Source organism: Sparus aurata, chromosome 17 (genome assembly GCF_900880675.1).
Source record: "Sparus aurata chromosome 17, fSpaAur1.1, whole genome shotgun sequence".
Taxonomy (NCBI): domain Eukaryota; kingdom Metazoa; phylum Chordata; class Actinopteri; order Spariformes; family Sparidae; genus Sparus; species Sparus aurata.
In genome coordinates this window covers 6,690,294-6,713,876 of record NC_044203.1, presented here as the reverse complement: position 1 = coordinate 6,713,876, position 23,583 = coordinate 6,690,294, and the positions used below count along the sequence as shown (strand labels likewise).

The 23,583-nt window shown below is 39.8% G+C and overlaps 1 protein-coding gene across 2 annotated transcripts; it reads right to left on the bottom strand.

Moving 5' to 3' along the window:
- Positions 1 to 50: 50 nt before the first annotated feature.
- On the bottom strand, positions 51 to 18,862 carry cyb5r4 (cytochrome b5 reductase 4). 2 transcript variants are annotated; one of them, XR_003981247.1, is made up of 17 exons: positions 18,605 to 18,862; positions 17,732 to 17,856; positions 17,192 to 17,345; positions 16,355 to 16,455; positions 15,397 to 15,469; positions 13,154 to 13,238; positions 13,003 to 13,060; positions 12,567 to 12,660; positions 10,153 to 10,185; positions 9,937 to 10,059; positions 9,624 to 9,764; positions 8,446 to 8,592; positions 6,308 to 6,458; positions 4,979 to 5,065; positions 4,342 to 4,503; positions 3,512 to 3,626; positions 51 to 3,471 (listed from the first exon to the last, which is right to left on the bottom strand). XR_003981247.1 is itself a non-coding variant. In XM_030394534.1 (16 exons), exons 1-16 carry the CDS (start codon positions 18,708 to 18,710, stop codon positions 3,572 to 3,574), a joined length of 1,695 nt encoding a protein of 564 aa, XP_030250394.1. In that variant the 5' UTR covers positions 18,711 to 18,861; the 3' UTR covers positions 51 to 3,571. The 2 variants fall into 2 exon arrangements, 1 of the variants encoding a protein (XP_030250394.1); XM_030394534.1 differs by having other exon boundaries at positions 51 to 3,626; positions 18,605 to 18,861.
- Positions 18,863 to 23,583: the final 4,721 nt, after the last annotated feature.

Here is a 23,583-nt window from a genome sequence, read left to right as displayed (position 1 = left end):
CAGCAACATTAGGTTCTGTCACACCAGAGAAAAGAACAGTCAAAAAGCACTTACAGGAGGAACCACAACTTTATTACACTTGGCAGGCCAGAGGAGTGCTTCTTTAATCACTTCCTGAAAAAACAAATAACACAAAGTACTGAGGTTGAGCTTAAATGGGCTTTCTATGTTTATATGAAATGATGCTGCCAGAATGTTCTGCCAATATACAGCATCATTTTCTTTGACCTTTTATTCAGCATAAGTATTCAGTGGCTGCCCCAGAGCTGCTTTCTGGTCAGGTGGGACAAGCTTTTGAAACAACATTTAGACCATAGAATACCATCTCTGAACTGCATCGTGTCTTCCTTACAGTGGGGGGTGTGCCTGTCACTTCAGACTAAACAAATCTGTGTTGATCAGTGAAATGAGCTGCTGTTGTGTTTGAAAATCATGACAATTATTTTCGTGGTACAAGATTGGACACCAATGGCTTCAATAAATATAGCTGTGACCTGAGACGTGGTGTTAGGTCTGCTCTGTACGTGATTCAGCATCCCTGGCAGGAGCTAGATTTGTGTTTCAGCAGATCAAAGGTTCAAAACTTCTGTGTAACATTTTCATGTGAGGGAATATCTGTCTGGACAGGCACATTGTCTGGTCTTACCAGGCAGACCTCGGGATATGTTTGGAATAAAACGAAGAACTGAGGTGAAAACAGCTTTACAAACTCAAACAGAGAGCAGAGGGAGCAGCATTCATCTTTTTCACAGAGAAAATTAAGAGACTCAAGCTGTGGCACAAACAAGACCTTTAAAAGCAGATAGGCTAGACATCATCAAATGGTGAATTGGCTTTTCCCTTCTTCGAGCAGGGTGCCCCGACGTGATCTAATGTAAATTGGATATTATCATATCATAATTAAAAATTATCCCTGATAATCGTTCACTATCGCTGATAGCCAAATTTAACCCCAAATTCCCAATTCCCTATGTTGCATGACGTACTACAGAGCAATAAAAAAAAAAAGTGCTCATCGTGGTGATGATGATATCAACAACTCAAAATTCAAAACCCAAATTAAGTGCAGTGCTGCTGTACAAGTGATTTCTGGCAAGTGCAGCCAAGACACATCACAGCACTTAGGATCTCAAGGATTACCATTTAAGGAGTAACTAAACACTAGATATCTATGGCTTCAGATCAAAAGTAGCACTTCTGCCCACATCTAAAAGTATGGATAGATCTGTCTCAGTTTTCTGACACCAATCTTGGCAATGTTTTGCCTTCAAATTTTGAGAATCTGACTTCAGTAGCCAACAATGGTCTCTGCCTAAATAGTAACTTCATCTTTGTCACCAGATGGAAGGGTGGATGGTTATAGATGAAGTGGGACTCTCGGTTAAGGATAAAGGTAAGGGATGGCCACAATAGATCATTTGGGGCTTGGCAGCATTCCAGGTCCAGGTCTAGGACAGATGCCAACTAGTCCAGGAGGAGGTGCAGGCAGGCACTAATGAGGCCTGGATGGTGAGAAAGTGGCTGCAGTGAGCATGGACTCTTGCAGAGTGCACATCAGGGGAAGCTAGCACCGCTTACCACACCCAAGAGTATGGATAGTATTGTCTCAGTGGTTATTATACCAAACAGTAGTTTAAGCACAAAAACATGCAGCATTAAGCAGGTATTGTGATGCTGAAAATGTTTGGCTTTTACTTTTCTTCTCTTTCTTTTGATAGAACACTGACTTGACATTGAGAATCGTACTTCAGCAGCTAACAGTGTTCCCTGCTTTACTGGTAAGGAGCTCTTCCATGATCTGGAAGGAAGTGGAAAGCACCACAGGCAATGGAAGTCACTGACTCTCTGCTGAGGTATTTGAATGGCAGCATTAGGTTGGGCCATGGACTAGGAAGCAGAGAGGAGAGGAAGGGGAGTTTATTTGATCTGATATTGAGACAATCCCAAACCCAAATACTGATATCCCAAGGAGGAACTTAATGTACTACAATGAGCAGCCAGAGGGCCCTACTCTGCTGGCAGACTGACCAGGTGGTGAAACAGTGTCAGAGCATGTCACGTCAGTCATCATCAGCAGCAAACACCTCCACCCACCAAGGAGCTCATGGGTAACTGGTAAGAAACTTCAATAACAGTCCAGGATTTCAAAAGGCCCCCTTACTCTAGTGATTGACTGGCAGCTGCCTGTGGACACAAGTTTGCTGAAACCATGACTCTGGCATTGTCTGACAGTCAGAAGCCTTGAGACAGTCAGCATGTTAGAGATGACTGTAGCATGTTAAGATCAGAGGAGCACAACAGAAATGTTAATTAGGATGTAGAGCTTGTTTCATATCTGCAGAGGTAGGATGCTGAGGTTCTGCTGGGTACTCATGCTGCTCAGAGATGAGGCAACCGGACCACATCTGATCGGGAGCAGAGGTCTGTGAAACACATGTTGGGGCGCTGGTCAACCCTGGCCAGACCGAGGTGGTCTGAGGTGTTCTGAGACACAAGACACCCACTGATTACAGGTTACATCACCATCATCTCAGAATCTTTTACAACATATCTGTTGCAGGAAAGTGACTAGTCACTATCCATCTTGTTCCTAACTCCTATGATACCATGTGGGAATTGTGTGTGCCACTTCCGGCAGGTCTCATCACTTAACCAGAACCAGTGTTTACAGCAGTAACAGCATGCATCTTTCTGTGGGCGACTCGTATGGCATATCAGCACTTCGTGAAGAGCTACGTTAGTGACTTTATCAAGTTAATACTACTAACACAACTGTCATCAATCAGCCTACACGAACCAACTCCTCTAAAGCCCTGAAAATGTTTCCAGTGTGTCAGTTATGCTACTTTGTTACTTACATTAGTTCCACCATGTGCTGGATGGTTACCTGTATTTGTTTCCTCTGTAAACTCCCCAGTAAACTTGTGCGTAAGACAGCAAAAGCAGTTTTTATCCTGTATGTATGTTGTTAGTCTTTAAAAGGCAAAAATCATCTTGACTACAAAGGTCAACTTGATGACTGAAAATTAGACTACAATCAGAGGTGATAATTAAGATTACCCCGCCTAATGCATGGGAGACCAAACCTAAAATCTTTCTTTTTCTCTGCAGTGATATTAACTCTGCTGCAACTGCATCCATGGAACTGGAAGATCAAGTGTCTTCAGAAGATCCTCAGCAACACACTATGAAGCTCACATCAATGCTCTCTTATATTGCATATACCCTTACAGTTTAAATAATCTTAGTCATTTCTCATTGTCTCAGTATATTTTACTTGTATTTGACACATCTTTGCAATTTCTCAACTCATAGATATCTTCTTTGTTCCAGACACTGACCAAACTGTCCACAATCACTAGAGTCCTACTGCAGCCCAGCAACGCCGGGATGTGATGTCTGCTGTAAGCATCCTCATCCTCATCCTTGGTGCATAGAAATACAATAAATTAAAATAATGTCCCTCTCTCTCTCCCTCCATCTCTCTCTGTCTCTCTCTCTCTCCCTCCATCTCTCTCTCTCTCTCTCTCTCTCTCTCAGGCAGTGTGGAGTTGGGTTGAGGTTAAGATCATCAGCCCTGGAAGGCATGGAGCTCTTCTTCACTGAAGCCCTGCTGCTTCAACAACCTGGAAGGACAAACAGAAAAGGAGGTCAAGGCTACAAACAGCCGAAAAACAAACGCTGCGGCAGTGAGGACAAAGCCTCTGCACATGAGATGCCCGCTCGACCAACTGAGCCAAGTGGCACCTGAGAAAAATTAGATTTTTAAGTCTCATTCCCAACTTGTCAACTACTGAAGTTTTGGGATTGCAGTATGGGTCGGCCAGTCGGCCTATGCGTCACTATTTGAAGAGTTGGGAAATCCAAAGCGTCAGTATTGAAGTTAGGAATGAGACTCAAAATCATCTTGCCTTGCCGATAGGACCTCTAAGGCACAAGATGATGCGGTTTATGGGCCAAAAACTGGGGAAGGTGGTGGAGACTTTTCCTTCACATGCTCCATGGATTTAATATCAGAGCTGGCTAATGGACTCCAAGATGGCACCCAGCCCCACTTATCAATCTGGATATACTGTTTGTTTGTTTGTTTACAGCTTGTCTGCTCTGCTTAAAGGCAGACTGACCGTTCGCTGGTGTTTGTTAACCTAACGTCGAACTGTTCCCAAATGTCAGCAATCACTTAACTGAGTATACTGTTATCACAACGGATGACTGATTGTTGCCAAAGATATGAACATAAGACCTGAATATTAGTGAAATGGAAATATCATTTTGGAGGCAGTATTTCAGAACACTAGGAAAGTGAGGTGAATGATATATAAAATCTGTTAAATGACACACCCTATTGTGAGCTCAGTGAAGGCTGTGGGGCCACACACACACGCGTAACATTTGGAAACATCTGGCCTGCTGAGGAAATCCTTGAGAATGCACTCATCAACCCGACCCTTCCTGCCAGTCCAGCCGTCAGAGGGCACAGAGAGAACATACTCCACCTGAAACCTGACACACACACACACACACACTCACACTCAATATCGACACAGATTAAATATTTAACTGTCATTTATTATCACAGTTACAGTGTTACATTTATTGGCAGCTGTAAACACTCATAAAAAGAAATTAAAAATAGATATGTGGGTTTGGTGCGACCTGTATACTGAGCATATTAGGAGTAGTTAAAGTTTATAATCATCAGAGAACGTTACAGACGTTCTTTTTGGTACCTATCTGTTTCCCAAATATATTCGTACATCTGTAAATGGGTCAGTGAGAGGCATTAACTTATAGCACTTTGTAGAAGAGCATACAGTTGAAAATGGGCACAAAATGTATTCAACTGCTCGGACAGATACACAAATGGACACACAAGACCGAATGCATGATTCCCCCTCAGAGATAATAGGATGAGCAGTCCGGTTGTGACAGGGAAAACTAGTGTAAAGCTTTACACACAAACACACAGCTTGAGTACCTCTCATCATTAGCAGCCAGTTCATCCAGTTCACGGTGCCATAGAACGTCCTCCTCTTGTCGGTTAAAAAAGAGCAGCTTGGTTTTTCTGAAGACAAACACACACACACACATTGCAGATTGTCAGGCAAACACTTTGATTTATAATCAGTCACACAAACAGTAAAATGGAACAAATTATGGCTGTTTTCTCAAAAACTGTAGTGTGAATGGGAAAGGCTGATGAAGACGATGACAAGAACAAGGAGTCTTTTTTTTCCAACACTCCGAGAATCCATTCTCTATCCAGGAAGGACACTTTCTGGTGTGTGTTTTACCAGGGTTTGGGAATTTTGGAGATTTTAAAACAGAGAGACTCTTGGTTGATGAGGAGGATTGTCCCTTTTTTCTCACAGGCAGCATCACTTCTTTTCTTTTTTTTTTAAAACACTGGCTCCTTTCATTATTCAACATTATTACACAATAATGTGTATGTATATATGGCTAGCACTGACTAAGCAGACGTTAAGACTAACTGGTTTAATACTTAAAAGCAGACATGCTGGATGCTGAAAATTGAAGAAATTTGAGAAATTGTTAAATCATTCCTGATTTTGAACACAAGTTGTTTTTTGCAGGTTTTTATTTAACCTCTTTTGCTGAAAGCCAAACTTAAAATTGCATCTTTTGACATGTTGTAAAGTTTAATAAACTGCCCTGGATCTCTTTGTGTACAAGATAGAGTTGCCATGAAACTGATATTTACTGATATATAACTTCAATACAATAGTTTGAGAAAATATTGATATGAGATGTCATGTTCAATACCACAAGGAAAAACTGACACAACTTTGGGTGCATAAAATTTCAGATAAAGAATACATGGCTTGTGTATTGTGTGTTAAGCACAACAAAATTTTATTAAATTCAATTGAACTGATTAATGCATTAATTCTTTTTTTATCTAAGGCCACTAGACATAAGACACAGTTTCTCTCCCTCTGTAAATTTAACCTTGTGCTGTTTTGGTCTTTATGTAAATCCGACAGCATTATTTCAGACCTGTGCCAAGTTGAAAGTGATTTAGGTCCAACAGATTGCTGTTGTGATGTTTATGTTATAGTAACCAGGGTGTTTATGGAGACATAAGACAACTTCAAGTTGCCATGAGGTTAATGTGAAGGGATACATGTCTGAAAGGGTCTTAAGTGTGTAAGGATGGAGGCAATAAACTGAAATGAAAGAGACTTAAAGACAATAATTACAAATAAAGACTTCATTAAACAGGATGAAACTGCTTATTTTTTAAGATCTACAAGTAAAAGGTTTTGTGTCATCTGACAGTTCCCACCTGATGGTGTCAATGTCCTGTAGGGCCAGTCTGATGAGGCGAGCCATGGGCGTGAACCCAGTGCCTGCTGCTAAAAGGTAGAGGTGTGTGACATCACGAAGGGGGCGGAGACTGAAGGTACCCTCTGGACCACTAACAGATATAAGGTCACCTAAAGAGTGAAAACAGATACTATAAGTGAGGACAATAAGAGAATAGATCGCATCTTATCTAAAAGTAATCAAACTATCTCAGGTGACACTAGTGCACTATTAGGGTATCCATTCACTTTCTTTGGATAAAGAGGAGGAGGCTTCATCTAAAACGCTGACAGCAAGACATGACAGCACAAAAGAAAAGCCTCACAAAATCTGAAGTCACTGCACAATTGACTTTTACTTAACTAGCAACAGTCTTGATTAACCTACAGGGAATTTAATTGTCAAGTTCAGATATCACAATTCCATCACCATTAATAGGGATGCATTTTTGCATTACAATTTTCATTTTCACCGTCTAAAGCCATGATGATGTGACATTTGTTGAGGTCTGTACCACACAAACATGTTTTCTTGCATCCGGAAAATAACATGTGTTGGTCAGGGAACGCAGGGCTACAGTGCTTCATGTAAAGCGTCTACGACTTGGTCAACACTCCCACGTTCCCACAGTCCCCTGAAACACAGGTTCCAAGTTCACAAGACCACAACGCTGACAGTCTGTCTCTCACTCGCAAATGTACTCATCCTTTCTTCATCATTTTGATGTGTTCAGGGACAATAGTGTGTGTATATATCAAACAGGCACAGCAACAGCATGGCATCACATTTTGTCTGCTATCTGTGGTGCACTGTGTGTGTCCACAAAATAGACGGCCTCTCTCCTCCGATTAATGTGGAGGAAATATGATAATGAGAACATTTAGCATGGAAAATTCTCTTGAAGAGCACATCCAAACAGTACAGATGTATCAAAAAGAAAGGTGGGGAAGCAAACAGTTAATAAACAGACAGAAAAAAAAGATCGTAAAAATATGTAGGATGCTTTAGTCAACTTAAAATAACTATATGAATATAGAAGTATGATGGGAAACAAGAAAATAGCAGAGCCAGCATAAAATGGTTAGGAAGTTGCAGTTTTGTGATCACTGAACTTTAACCTGAGTAACAATAAACAACCATATCATTCTTAGAGCAGGCGAGAAATGGCAGTGCTTCCATAACTGTTTTCACTAACTACATAAATAGTTAAACTTGCAATACAGAACTTTTTGGCTTTATCTCATCGTTCTGAAATGTGCATCAATTAATTGCACAGTCAAATGGCTGTATGAAAATGACACCATCCATTCACAGGTTCCCTATAAACATTGCTTTCACTTTGTTATTCAGTCTGCCACCGGGCTGGGGGTTTCCCAGAAAAACACAACCTTCCATCTCAGTAATACAACAGCCTGTTTTGCTGCTTTTTCATAGCACTGAGATCAGGGTTTCTCAATCAAACTCTGATTGCTACGGTTGTGTTTTTACAGTAGCTAGGCTGCTAGCAGTAGTCATGTAGCTAACACCAATGGTAATTCAAGGGGAAACACTGGGAGGAGGTCAAGTTGAAAAGGTTTCTGTTTCCACTTTAACATTCAGCTGCACTTATCTTTTCATCTCAGTGAGTCATTAACTTTATTAAATTCTGCATTAAATATTCATATATTCAATTTGTTGAGTATTTCTGCGCTATATATACTTATTATTTAATTTTTTAGTTTGGTATAATGTCAGACATCACTGCCAACTAAGCTAGTGTTAGGGTATGCAAGAAAAAGTGGTTTGTAAACACATCAAAAGAACCCTGTATACCTGTTCCGAACAGCCACACTGGAAGGTGGAGTGAAAAGCCAGCTACTATTGTGAGGGGGGGAGACGCAGTAATATTCAAATTTGGAGACAACAGCTCATATACTGTATTCAGACAGGCTCTACTGGAAGGCATTACATTGTTACACTTGCTTTTACCCATGAAAGGTGACAGAAATAGTTGCCTAAAGTATGAAAATTGATAAACTGAAAGACAGCATCAAACCATAGCTCCTTTCTCAGCTTCACATAGCTGACCTCTGACCGTGTCCCTCTCTTACATTATCCTCTCACTTCTTCAAGACTTACCGATCTGTAGGCTGTTGAGATGTTGGGTGAGCACTCCATCAGGATAAACTTTGATCATGAGGTAGAGGTCTGAATCCTGTGAGGAGTGATGGGAGGCTGCTGCCATGGTCTGATCTACTGGAGTGTACGGCCTCACTACCTCCGTGTCTAGATATGGAGAAAAAATATTCTTAAATAATCTTAAATCATATCTTAAATCATGACAGTAAAGATTATATTTATATTGTTCAGTGCCACCTAAAGGACAACATACTATAACACGTCATACCATCAACAAACAAACAAACAAACAACAAAAAGATCTACAGCAAAAAGAACTTTGCTAAAAATATTTCTGAACACATTTAGGATTTCATATTGTAAAAGATTTCCATAAAACATATAAAGTTGGACAAACTTGATTACAACTGTAGATACATGTGAGCCATAGTATCTCTACATGAGGATTGCCACAAAATACAATTGAGATAATTAATGAGCTTGTTAACGAATAATACTGAAATCATATGCTATTAACATGAATATGAACAGTAAGTTCAAGCCAGGCTTGTTGCTGTGTTCAAAGGTTGGACTGTTTTTTCTGTGGAGCTGGCGGTGCCCAAGAGAGATGAAGAATGTATGCTTAATATGGCAAAATCCTCAGATATTCTGAACTAGCATGAAAAATTAGCCTTAATGTGGGCCATGGATGTGAAAGCAGACTTGCACCAGAGAGAGCAGTTACATGAAGCAACCATGGAATCACGAGTACCTCACCACTGAAGGTAGCAGTATCAATGTTTCCCTATTTTGAAGCCTATTTCAACTGATTAAAGCCACAGTGTGTAAGATTTAGAGGCAACTGGTGGTCAGGGTGCAAAGTGCAATAAACTAAAATTCACTCATATCTCTCTCTCCAACAGTGGCCTCCATAAACATGAAAAGCTTGAAAGGCCCTCTCTAGAGCCAGTGTGTAGTTTATGATTCTTAGTTTTATGTGATTATACACTAATGAAAGCATAATTACAAATGTTATATTCCATACCTTGCTAATAGATCCTCCTAAGTCCCCTAAAAGCCTCCACACTGGATCTTTCAGTGAAAATTGTGAAAATGTGTTTATCTAAATGTGTTTTGCTTGAGCCCAGAGGTCAACATTCATTGCATCCAGTACTGTGTAGGAATGTTTGGTTGCTTACCTTTAATCAGGGCTTTGAGGTAGACATGTTTTCCAACAGGCACATGCCTGACAGTTCCACGTGGAAGTTGCAATCTGAACACATGGGTGTTATGGTTCACCTCAGTCTTAGAAACCAACACACAGTTCCGATAGAAGAGAGCTGTAAAGGACAGAGCATTGATGTAGACTCATTTAACTTCTTGGGTTTGGTTCCCAATAAGCAAGCAAATACAGAGTGCTATGTGGTGTAAGATTTACAAAGGGATGCAGAATGTGATGGATGGAGTGTAAACAATGCTCAGTGGAACAGTTTCTTTAACCCTGGAACTCACCTCGGTCTTTTTTGCGTAGGAAAGTATTGTGAAATTCCAGTGGTTGACCCAGACTTGTCCATTTTCGTTTAGCCTGTTTGCGTACGCTGACCTGGATCTTTCCCACTGAGGCAGCAGTGTGGACTGGTGAAGACATGACAGTTTAAAAACAAGAAAAAGCCAACAAAAATAATAAGATCTTTTTTTTGTTATTTTGAAATCACTATATTGTCTTACCAGCAACATTTTCCTCAACTTCCTCTGCTAGACCTGAAAGTGTATGAAAATGACACTGATTTTGAGACCATGTAGTCCATGTCTAATCACAAGCCAAATCACAGATGTCCAGATGGTGGGGCACACTTCCTGCTTGTGCAGTGTGTTGCAGCTGCACTGCTGCAGCTGCTGCTAGTGCCTGCCCTATCTGTTTACATGGAGTTTGTCTTTAATGATAAAAAAAAACATTTTGACATGATTTTCCTTTCCACTTCTAAAAGAGCAAGAAAGTGGAGGGAGGGAGGGGGAAAAATTAAACGCTGGTATGATGTCTATGACTTTTCAGGTCTATTTGTAGCGAGAATTGTACATGTGCCATGATAAAAACAGAATCTCTAAATGATGCCTCACTTGACACATGCATCAGTCGTGCGACTCACCTCAACATGTTAACACTGATGCCAAAATTAAAAGCAAGACATTCTGCAATGCACACACGCTGCTCTCGCAGGCAGTGTGTCCAGCCCTTACTTTGAAAATAAATCATAACAATTCAAATGAGGTTTTGCTAATCTGCGTTCAGCATCCACATTTCAGTACTGACCGGTGAAACATGTAACCCTACTCACTTCAATATGGAGGAGGCCAACATTAGAAAAATCCAACAAAATAAAGCATGCTATCACAACATCACAAACTATAGTCTTAAAAATGACAGCACATTGAATTAACACCTCTGTGTTATAGTTTAAAAACCATTAAAAGCCAGCACTCAGGTACTTGAAAGTTGTTTGCATTTTTTCCCATATTCTATAATAAACAATTGTGGTCTCAGGTCCAAGCCGGCACAAAGAGGTCAAGTAAGGTACTGGATTACATTACAGTTCTGGTATTAGGTATCTGGTCACTCAGCAGAGTGCAGGAGTAATGTTTCCATTAACCATTTCCTGCATGGTTACCAGCACTGATAAGGGTTCCAGCTGTCTATGGGTTTCAAGGTATATTGTGGTATGAACATTTTAATTATCATCCCATTAGTTTATCTATGGCCCTTTTCAGACTAGGTATCCCCATCCACCCCGAGTGATCCGATCACAAGTAAAAAGCTCGATGTCCGCCAGTTATGAGTCTCAAGTGACCTCTGGTGATTGGATCTTACTTCCACCCTCTACATGCAAATAAACACATACATCACAGGGATAAATGGACACTGTTTTTACACAAAGAAATAAATACTCTCATGTATAATGTTTGCTGAAATAAATAGACACATAGATAGATCAGACAGATCCAGAGGGAAATCCTGACATCATGTAGCTTGTAAGACACATGCAAAACACAAATGCAAACACATAACACACACACAGCAATAAAGTGATAGTCTAGTCATCAGAACTACCAATTTTCACTGGTTTAAAAGGTTATTTAAAAGTCCACTTTGTATGATAGTTGATTTATAAGTCTCATTCCCAACTTGTCAGACAGGGATGCTTGGGGATTTACAAGAAGGCTTGAATTATTTCGCATTTGCCTTAGCCATTTGGCAAAAAGTCTTGTCACACGACAACTCAAACACAAAACTGAAAATCCTCTGATTTATAAGCAGTCTGAGGATACTCCAGCTTCTACTTCAACAGACAGTAGCCGTTTTTAGACAGGGCAGAAAGCCACCAGTTTGCCCGTCCTTTTGTGTGTGTGTTCACAAATATCTGCTGCTAACATCGGCAGGTAAAGAAAGATTAAACACTTGATTTGCATGACCACATGGAAATCATACGGTGTGTAATCCATTCTTCCCCTTGTTGTGGCTTCTTGTTATGGCTTCTTGTTATGCATGTGGCCAAGGACACATTTGTGTACACACTGCTGGAACAATGTGGTCACCTATATGGCCCCGACCATCTCTGAATGCGGTCTGAGTGATTGGATCCATGTGCTTCCTCAATGTATCTTAAATGCATTCAAAACTGTACCTCGAGCTGTCCAGTTCTGATCGGATCACTCAGGGCCTGTAATTTGATACCAGTCTGAACAGTGCCAATGGTATTGAATTCAACTATAGTAGGTTGTTAAAAAAAAAAAATGTGTATACAGTCAAACTAGATACTAGCAATGCCACTTTAACAGCAGGTAATCATTTAGGACCAATGTTTGCTGATAAAACAGATACACACTTACTTACCTTACACATACACAGACTTGTGCTGCCTTGATTCTGCTATGTCTCATCATGTTTGTCATAAGTTATTTCTCTGTTACAATTACATTTGTGTTTGTTATTATTTTAGGAAACATGTTGTATAAATCACACTTTTTTGGGTGACCAAAAAGCAGATGTTACAGTGGGCGAAAGAGAAAGAAAAGTAAATGTGCTGCTCCTTAGTGTCTCCCACTAATGGTTTTGCATAAGTGAGAAGAGCCATCGATCTACTTACGTAAATGTATCATGTAGGACATTTTCCCCAGCAGCACTTCTAGTCGGAGAACACCTGCCTGGAGGTCAACACTGGTACAGCCTGTACTGGGGATCTGACATAAAACATTATATGCATGAGTGTCACCTTCAGCCACTGATCCAGAAATCTTTTTGGACAGTTGGTAACGTCATCCTTCAAACTTTAATCAAAATAGACTAGTTGAATGGCTGTTACAGGTTTTAAAGCTTTCCACAGAAATTCTGACCATAATCATATTTGATAAATAGACAGAGAGAGGCAGCCTGATTACTGTCCCATCAACCATCCCTAGGCTCAGATGTAAAGAATTCTTCAAACACACACTTCATATGATATTTCACTGCATGCCAACAGAGGTAAGAGTTAATTATTTAATGCCTGATGGATGTGTGTATGATTGATGAGTGACCATTACCTTCCTTTTTGCGTAAATGACCAGGTGAACACTCACATCTGTCTGGAACCAGTCGTACCTACACAAACAATAGATAGCAGATAATAATGCCAAGGATTGAGTACAAATATGTCAAATTTTAATGTGCCTGTATCATTTTTGTCTTTCATACCGAGGCCGAGAGTCTTTTTCTGGGGGAGGAGCCAGTGAGATAGGTGGTGCAAGGCTAGTCGGTGGTGGTGGTGGAGGGATGAAGGCTAAAAAGGAAAACGGACCAAAAAAAACATTGCTAAAACATACGTTCAGATTTGGGTTCAAATCACAAAGGCTGTACATTATTACCAACCACTTCTGAGACATATCATTATTCTTTAGACAGATTCCCAGACAGTCATTGGTTTTCACCCCTTTTAACACTTGAGAATTGAACTTTGCTTGATATGAGCAATCATCCACACAGCTCTTTTAATTTGATGTCAAAGTTGTTCTTGTTGAAGATTCGAGATAATCATTCTCACAGGAGAACAGAAGTGCCCTGATCAAGGCACATAATTATAAATCATAGTAGTAACCAGCGTCTCATGGCCGACAACAATAAGATGAATGATCATTTCAAATTTTTAACTTGTACTTAATTTAATATTGAAGAGCTCTCATAAGATTTGTTGTTTTAAAACACTGTTGGACCCTACCAGGTGCAGCAGTTTGGCTTTTAAGTGCGACAACCACGTGCTGCACTCCTTCTTGTTTTGGGTCTATTGGTGGATTACAAACAAACTTCCCATTGACTACATTGGATATGTTGTATTTTTTAAGCCAATGAAAGCACTCATTTGCTCGACATTGGCTCGACATTGGAACTCATCCTTGTGCTGGCAGTGTGTTGAGGAGTGCTGGGAGTGGCGAGACAAAAAAGAAGGATTTTGATTGACAACAGCAAGTGAGCTAACTTAACGCTACATTAACAGAGGGTCGACTTCATGGCTAAAAACGAGCAAACAATTCAACAGGTCATAAAAGAACAACAGTTAGAGCTACATTCAGTGTTGGGCAGATCTGCTCCCACAAACAGGTTTTTCTTTCTCTATTGTGGCCAAAACGCATGCAAAACAAGATACTTTTGTTACACTTGATCAACAATTCAGTTTTCTGAATCACAATCTCATGTTCATTGTGCTAACAGTAACGTCTAACATTGAACTCTCAGAAAGCAATGGCTCCATCCTCATCATCAAAGGGTTGCTGGTGCTTAAACTTGATTATTATTTTTCAAGAAAGCTATCACCTGTTAGTAATTCCAGACAGTGGCGCCGCCAGGATTCAATTTCAAAGTACGCACAGAAACGGCAAATACAACAAATGGAAAAATACTTTTTTAAGACAAAATCTAATGTTATCAGTGTCAGTGAAATAACAGATTGCAGCGCCCACATGATCTGTGACACTGTGGTTATTCTGACACGAGTTAAATGGCTGCTTGTGTGGAAAACCACGCTGTGGTCCGTAATCGCGGTGCAGACGAGTGAGTTTGGAGCTCTCTTTTTTTGGAGAGAAAAAAGAGAACGATATGACGCGACTGTAGCCGCCATGCTATGATGACGTCGCCCCCGCCGAGGAGGAACTATGAAGAACTCAGTTGTGATAGAAAAACACGTAAACTGAGTCGAGTAGAGCCGAGCTGTATTATGTAGTGGAGAAGGGGCAACACACGCTATGCGCAATTGCGCACACACGCGCGATTGTACTCTGAGATGCGGCTGCGTCTCTCCAGGTCACTGTGTGAGAGTAAAAAAAAGCTCTGACTTGCTTGGGCAGACGTTGTTTGCTGTCACCTGCTGATTTGCATAATTTAAATATCTAGCCCGCCGAACCTTCCAATCCGGCCCCGGTTCAGCACCCTGGACAGTGCACTGCAGACCTGCAGCATTTGTTTTTATCCAAACTTTGCAAACGTGGTCGGGATTTGTAAAAGGGATATGTATGGTGCTCACTAGCCTATGTTGTTCCTAGAAATGAATGCATCTCTGTGCAGAGAGGGATATAGGCTATGAAAAAGTGATCCCAAGTCCCTGCTTTCCCTCTAAGCAGAGGGAGAGAGAAATTACACAGAATACAAATTGCTTTAATTTTTTTTCTTTTTCACCTTCAAAAAAAGTACGCACAGTGCGTCCAGGATTCCGGCGCCACTGATTCCAGATGTTTACTGGTAATGTGTGAATGCCCTCTAATGGACAGAATGTATACGACAACATGCTGATAGTGGCATTATTTATACAGTGTATAGGTACAGCAAATATTAACAAGAGGCTAAATTTGACTATTAAAAATTAAAATTTAATGTTAATATTAAATATAATAAGGAATGAAATCTGAATGGGATAAGAGCGGAAATTGACAGTGCAAATGTGTGTGTACCTTTAATGGCTGTGGCCATCCTGCCCACGAGGCACTCTTTTAACATGGACTCATAGTTCACCCAGCGATGCACCTGTGCATACACACACACACACAGTGTTACTGTTAGCAACACATATTGTTAAAGCTCAAATCAAACATGCCCGCATTAAAGAGCTTACAGAAAAACATCAACTCTATCAGCACTCACAAGGGAGCCAAAATGAAATGTATTCCAGTTTGACAGGTCCTGGGCTTGTTTTTATTCCTACTGATCTTAGGATGTTACCATATATTCACTACTTAGGTAGGCACCCTTTAGTTTGTCCCAAGTAAGCTACAAAGGGCAAACTGAGGAAACCAAAGTGAGTTTTACCAAACTAAAATTCAGACATACAAAATAATCAATGTCTTTAAAAATGTCATCTACTGTTTTAACAATACATGTGAAAAGTCAAAGGTTATTTATTTGTCATTAATACCATAACCTGTTTTAATTCCTATACATTTATGTAAATTAGTCCTAAAAGACCCGCCCCAGTCTAGCCCAAAGGCAACTGAAAGCTGTTGAACCATTTGTACTAGTACAGGCATGATTTTGGGCTCATTTAAAAGTATATGAGCTGATTTTTATCCCAAGCTGTCAGAAGCTCTGTAAGTGCTTAGCTCCAATTTAGTAACAATATCACAGAAAATGGACACTTAATAATTGTTTCTCTGAGGAAATAACCAGGCGCCTGACAAAAAAATGCCATTTTATGACCTCAAAAAATACCTCTGCTTGATAGTAACAGGAGCAAAAACTCACTATTGTGCTTTATTATAGTTTATTTCCTTATTGACGCTACCTTTGTGAACATAAAGCAATCAAAAGCAAGTGCTGAGGTGGAAAAACAGCTGGACCAATTCCATTTTTCCCTTAGGCTTTAAAAGGTACATACAAAAAACAGTGCTTTACCTCATCCTTCATATTCCCTACCTGGTCAAACAGTTCAGTGCCATCTATTCCAGCTGCCTTCATTAGCTCCTCTTCTCCGCCAGGGTGATAGTCCATGTAGGGGGTCACATTGTAAACCATACCTGAAAACAAAGTGAGAAAAAGAGCTTTATGTATGTCACGTTCTAGTGCCTTCTGACAAATGAAATTGGTAATATTAGGAAGGTTTGCAAAGATATAAGATTTTCACAGAAAAATTATAATCTCAGAAAATATCACAGTATTACACAATTATTACCTCCGGTTATGTGTTCACCTGTGTCCATTTGCTTGGTTGTTTGAACAGATTTCCAATAAACTTGGACAGAGGATGGGTCTCGGCCCAGAATAGACCCGAGTTCATTTTAGTGCAGATCAGGATTAAGGGACGGATCCAAGATTTTTATTTCTCACTTTCATTAACATATTCATTTCACTTTATACTTCCTTTCCAATACATTTATTCGATAAATTTAGTTACAAGTTACTTTGTAACTTCAGATAATTCATTGTTTATAGATTAACTGTGATGTGTTATGAATCAGACAGTGTAGAGGATGCTGTTTGAAGCTGTTCTCAGAGGAAAATAAGGTCCCAGAAAACTGTTTGAATCTAGAAAGGTGGCAGGGTCCGCCACATATAAACAACGTGAGACGGTATGAAATCGTGTTGTCCTTTAAGGTCAGTTCGTTTATTCATGTCTAATACAGACATGAAAACAAAGAGTTTATTTTGTTTGTTAAGGCTAAAAAAAAAAATCAATCAGTGAAGATCTTTCTCCACTGATTAACTACACAGTGCACCTTTAATGTGTCCTGTGTGACTAGCACTCAGGCTCACCTCGTATACAGGTCCAGCAGTCATCTCTTGTGTTGTGTTTCTGCAGCTCTTCCTGGGTAACTTCAATCAGGCGCCCTCTGAGGCCAGTCAGATCTTTTCCACTCTTAGAAAACCTAATCCAGTCCATAAGACTGTGGCCGGGCTTCAAGGCCACCTAATAATAAGGAGAGAGCAGAGTCACGTAACAGAAGATGGAACGTTTTGTATTTCTTTCCTGTGTAAAGGAATGTTATTACCTAACTTAAGACACAGTGACGTCATCTAAAGCCCATGTACCTCCATAGAATTGCTAAAATACCAGTTACTAATGTCGCTTTTATTTCACATCGACACTTTCTGTCGTGTTGGTCAGACTTGATGTTGGCAAAAATGAAGAATGTCTCTGAAAGATTTAGCAAGCCAGACATGAGCCTCATCATTATTATGGGGTGTATTCTCTGTCACCACGAAACAGCTATACATTGTCAAGTTCTGGTAAAGAGTTCAGTGTACTCTCTAAAGAGGAAGACTGCTTTACATCGGTTGTGGTTAGAGTCATACCTTGTTCCTCCCGGACTGTGAGGACGGACCGATCCGCTGTTGGGAGTTCGGCGCAGGGAACGCCTGGGTCGGAATGTTCAACATGTTGTGAACGTCTCGGAGGAAGCCCCAGTTTCGTAGAAAACCTATGTAACCAAATGACGGTTTACTACAACAACATAAGTGCGACAGTTATGTAGACGCAATGGCTGCTAGTAGTCACAGGCACAAGTTCCTCCCTTGTTGAGACACCTCTCTGTTGAAACTGTGTTTAGCAATGCTGCTTAGCTAAAAAGGCTAAGCTACCCTATATAAACATGGCATGAGCGGTATGTGCAGACCGCCTTACAAATAATTGCACATTATATATGGTCACATTGAATATTTGCCATGTTTAGCAGATAATTAGCCAGCTGATTAATAGTTTCTTCATATATATTGATTATTGTGAGCTAACTCCTGCCTCGGTGGTTCCGCAACCGTGTAAAGACTACAATACTTGTCGCACACTGTGACAACATCGTCAACAAACGGTGTCATCAAGTTGCGACGGTCCTCTGTTGCCCTCTACTGTTCCTATTATACATGGCAAATACTGCCATTATTTACAAAGGCACCAAGACCTCGGTAAAGTAATGTGAAGAATATACATTTAAGCATAGGGCCTGTTTGTTATCACACATAGCACAGTATGAGGAGAAGCACAGGTGAACTCCTAATTAATATGATTAATGGCTTCATTACGGCCAGGTGTGCCAGTTCTTAGGCAGACAAGCGTGCACGCTGGTTCACACAGTCTAGACACGCTTAGCCTAAACAGGCCAGCGATCATAATAGTATGAATTACAGTTGTGCTTTTGATTCAGTCTGACATGGAGAATTCCAATCACCTACCTGAAAATAACCTCTTGAAGAAAGTGCTGACTCGTCCTCCACCTGATTCGCTCTCGCTGTCATCACTATCATCCTCCTCTGAATCTCTTTGGTTCTCATACGACATCGTGAAATCATGGCGGAATCTCACAAAGCTTCAATGTGGTATTTCTTCACGGTGTAAAACAGTATGGCTCTGATCACCATCAGGGCAGCTGAAGGGTTTGCTTTTGAAAGGCTAATCTGCTAAGAGGATTCAACAACAACAGTCCTCTGACTTCAAAATAAGAGTCGACGTGCATCTAGCAATGTGCGAAGTGAAAAGTGAACAAGTTTAGTTTGTAGGTACAAACATGATTTGGACCTATTTCAGGGCAGATGTTTTGACTGCAGGAAAAGCACAGGTGGGGATAGATCCATTAATAAAGCATGTCTCCATCAATTTCACACTAAGTGTGTTTTACTGATTCTTGAGACGATCGGCTTTGTCCCACAAAGAAAAGTAGTTTATATTATTAAACCACAGCCCAGTACCAACATAAGCAGTTGTCCCAAAACAAGAGGATAACAGTTCAATTTGTGAAAAATCTGTGAAAAAATCATATAAAATGTATAATGCAGATTCCAGATGAAAGAGTAGAATGCATAACATCTTTAAAACTAAAAGAAGTAGAGTTTATTTATTCTTATTTTGCAGTAAGATGTGTTTTTGTCAATGCCTCAGATATATTTATGAAAAAGCAATAAAATCAAGCACATACCTGGTCAACTATTCCTGATGAACCCTTTCCACCCTCCGTGTTTGCTGAATGCAACAAGGTCCAAAACATTTGGAATCTTTCAATAATTTTGATATATTTATTGACTGTGTCTACTATCACAACCATGACATGTCAACACCGTCTCATTTGTGTAGAAAGGATTATCTTAAACTATGACATAAATGTGTGCATTTTGTAAAAAAGCCAAAAGCAGCAAGTGAACAGAAAAAAAACAGGATGTCTTCTTTATACAACTAATGAGCTTCTTGATTTGATTTGGATGTTTGCATCACCACTGTCAGATTTGCTGTCTGCCGGTGGTGATGCATACATCCAAACCATCCCTAAATGTAACTTTGAACATAATTTAGGATTACAATAAACAGTAATATGGCTTTTAATGTTTAATTGTAACCTCTATATAATATACAAGAGTTCTCCTTTGTTTTTTCCACAAACAGGCCTACGTACTCCAACATGAACGTTACACCCAATGACTAAGACTATAAATGAATGTTGGAGTGTACGACTATTTCACAACCATTTTATAAAATTTCACCTAATTACGTGATTAACTTAGTCACTAATTGAATGGTACTTCCATTAAGTTCTGACTTTTCATTGTTTATAGGCAGTTATGACAGCAGGTGTCTGTAGAGGGATGATGTAAAAGAAGAAGAGAGAAACAAACTGATAAAGCCCTGGTAAATAGAGCAAACTAGAAATAAAACTGGAGACTGTCTTGCAATGTGATCACATCAGCATCAAAGCCGTCAACTTGTTCTAGCCCATGACTTCTCAATAGTCAACATAACATTATTATATGAGTAGCTACTCAGTACTCATGGGTCAAACCATATAGATGAAAAACAATGACTGGCCAGCTTATGATGAAATTCAATGGTAGTGGTTGACAGTCTGACAGGACTGAATGAATAAACCAACATGTTTCAAGTCAAGTAGTCCATATCTGGGCATTGATTGGTGCAGAAGTGGATTCAGGGCGTCAGAGCGTTCATTGATTTACCAAAGATTGTTACCATTTACAAAAGGATAAAATGTACCTAAAAAAAGTGTTATACAGTACCAAATTGTTGTATAAAGTTATTAATCAGTGCAATGCAACATTGATTTCTTTTTAAATTAATTTGTTTACAATGTGTTCCCCGATTGTGGCTGATTTATTTCTTCTTTATTTAAAAGTGTTTTTATATCCAAAATTTTTATTGTCATTATTTTAATGCTTATTATAAAAGTTGCATGATGTAAGAGTTTCTAAATGAGTGCATGTGTCAAAAAATGAAAAAGTTAAAAAATAAATTAACGAAAATAAACGAAAGTAAATATTCAACAATTTAGTAGAATAATTTTGTACCTTGTGTTTACATTACCCACAATGCAACTCAGCTGATAAGTGACATCACTAGAGGCAATTTATCATATTGCACGCAGGTTCATCTGGAACCCAAAAAGGCTCTATACTAATTTTTCAATATATATATCCAGTAGTACTCAACAAGACTTTGACACCCTTAAAGTGCCCCAGTAAGAAATTTAAGTTGATCCAGCATGAACACTGGCAGAGCCTTGGAACTCGCTCACCTAAATGGATAACAGTCAGTATTAATGGAATTAATTGCATCTGTGCTTTTTCTGCAGTGAAAAAGGTCTGTGTTATTATAGTCACACAACAATGTAAGTATATATAATTGAGTAGATGGTCAACATACCGTCTCAACAGTCTTGCATTAGTTCATGAAATTCTATGCCAGTGTAAGTTGTTATTTCTCCTACTTAAATGTAAATTTCTTCATTCCTTACTAACAAGTCCGCATTAATTATGTTAGAGGTTTGTTAGTGTGATGGAAGCAGAAGCTCCAGCAGTCTGGGTGTCTCAAAATCCACCTCCTGAGGAATTCTTTCTGAAGCCCTGGAGGCATTGGATTTGATTTTACCATGTTAAAAAAAAAAAAAAAAAAACATTCCTGAGGCAGCTGCTTGGATTTAAGATCAGAAGGGTAGCAATACCTGTCATGGCAACACACATCAACCAGAGAACCCAGTGGTGGACAAGCCACAATGATGAAGGGACAGGCCTTTTGGTCTATGCAAGCAGGGAGCTCCAAAATTAGCCGCCTCTGTGTCATGGCCAAAGACTTTCAGTTGACCTCAAAAAGGTTCTGGTTAACCACAAGAAAATTCCATTTATTAATTGTATCCATCCTTGGAGGAATAACCTTTTGTAGACAGCTAAGCAAATGAGGATGTTTTCACCTCAACACATTTAGATGTGTGGTTTAACAGTATTTTATAAGACATTTTTTACAGGAATTCATCAGTGCATCAGGAAGTGAACCACTGTTCACTTCATCAAGTCACTCCTGTGGGAGCTCCTAAGTTTTTGTTACATTATTAATTACAATTCCAGATGTATTTCATTGTCATTATGCACCACAAGATTGTATAATGACAGTTCCGTTGTAAATCCATTAGCTGCACACACACATACACACAACAACAATCTAAACAGACTAATGAATAAGTAAGTAAAATAAACTATTCAGGGTGGAGTGTTGATGAATTGAGTCTCACAGCCTGGCAAATGTAGCTGCTCAGTAGTCTGGTGGTATGGCAGTGGACATTTTTATTTTTTATTTTTCATCTGGCAGCAGGGTGAACAGACTGTGGTTGGGTGGGTGTTGTCTTTTAGCATCCTTTATCTCACTCCACCGATGTTGCTGATGCTTTGTAGATGGTACCAATGATGTTTTGGGCAGTTTTAATCACCTGCTCAGAGTCTATTGTACTGCTCCTCTGTAAAAGTTGACAAGAACCTGCCATCAGAAGTTAGCCTACTTTAGTTTATTCCTTAATAATTCATCATTTTACAGTTTTCATTTCTCATTTTGTCAGCTTTTGTGTGAATATTTGGCTTTCTGCAGATTTCTACTGTGCTGAAACTTCTGTGACTCTCACCCAGAACCCCATGAGAACCAATAAGGACTACATGTAACAACAGCATACAGCACCACATGTTCTTCCATGCAGCTCCCCGCAGATGGCAGCAGACACCAACAATACTGATCTCATGGCCTCTAATGTTTTTCTGGGTTTTGTTGGTTTTGGTCCATGTTTTTTTTGTCTTGCATAACCTGGCAATACAAGCCCAGATGAGCCAAATCCAACTCTTGTGCTGTTACTGACATTGCACACACACACAGAGCTAGATATTAACGTGACTGTTTCAAATGGGAGCTAAATGCCCTGCTGCTGATCTAACTAGTGTATTTAAAAGTGTCATAGTTCCTGTACTCTACGTCTGTCCTCTTCTTTACTCTGCTTGCCTTCTTTTGTATTTTGCCTCTTCTTTTTCTTCTCTTCTTCTCTTTTGTCACAATCCCAGCTTTACCTCTCTCCCTGTAGATCGAGCACAGGGACAGATAATTATTATTTCAAAACCATTTGCCAGATCATTACCAGCTAATCCCATGTTTGGTCTGATGAGTCACGCGCCTCATTAGTCACAGTGAGGGGCAGCTTGGGGCCCTTTCACAAACACTGGCCAAGGAGCACCGGCCTGCTCTGTGGGGCCACCAGACCACTGGGATTGGGTTTGGGGGTGGGGTGTTCTTCTGGGACAAGCAGGAATCAGCAGAATAGAAATTACCATTTAAGAGTGAATCTAGACATGCTTTTTGATCATTATTTATGTGTTTGCCTGAGAAATCTGTATCTACAATGACTACTTGTCATCATGTCATCAGTTGAGACATACAATAGAGTTAGGATGAAAAGGTTAACAATTAACATACTGTATATCATAATGTGTACATTCAATCAGAGAAAACATGAGAAGATTAGAAAAATAACTATGCAACTATGATTGTTGCTAGGGGTGGTTAGGGCACAATATTATGAGTGTGTGGCAGGTAATAAAGTAAGAAAAATTATATAATACAAATACAAAAAAAATAATAAATTAGAATATAAATAAAGCGGGCGGCTATGGCTCAGGGGTAGAGCCCGCGTCTTGTTATCGGTAGGTCGCTGTTTCGATTCCCCTGGTCTGCATGTCAAAGCGTCCTTGGCAAGATACTAAACCCCAAACTGCTCCTGGTGTGCTGGTCGGCACCTTGCATGGCAGCCACCACCATCAGTATATGTATGAATTACTGTAAGTCGCTTTGGACAAAAGCCTCCGATAAATACCCTAAAATGTAAATAATAAAATGAATGGTG

Excerpts from the sequence above, each read along its gene's own strand:
- cyb5r4 (XM_030394534.1), bottom strand. The coding sequence starts at position 18,710 with ATGTCGTATGAGAACCAAAGAGATTCAGAGGAGGATGATAGTGATGAC. Across the intron at positions 13,061-13,153 it reads GAAAAAGACTCTCGGCCTCG|GTACGACTGGTTCCAGACAG; the intron begins GTATGAAAGACA and ends TTGTTTGTGTAG. Across the intron at positions 10,060-10,152 it reads AGTTGAGGAAAATGTTGCTG|TCCACACTGCTGCCTCAGTG; the intron begins GTAAGACAATAT and ends TGTCTTCACCAG.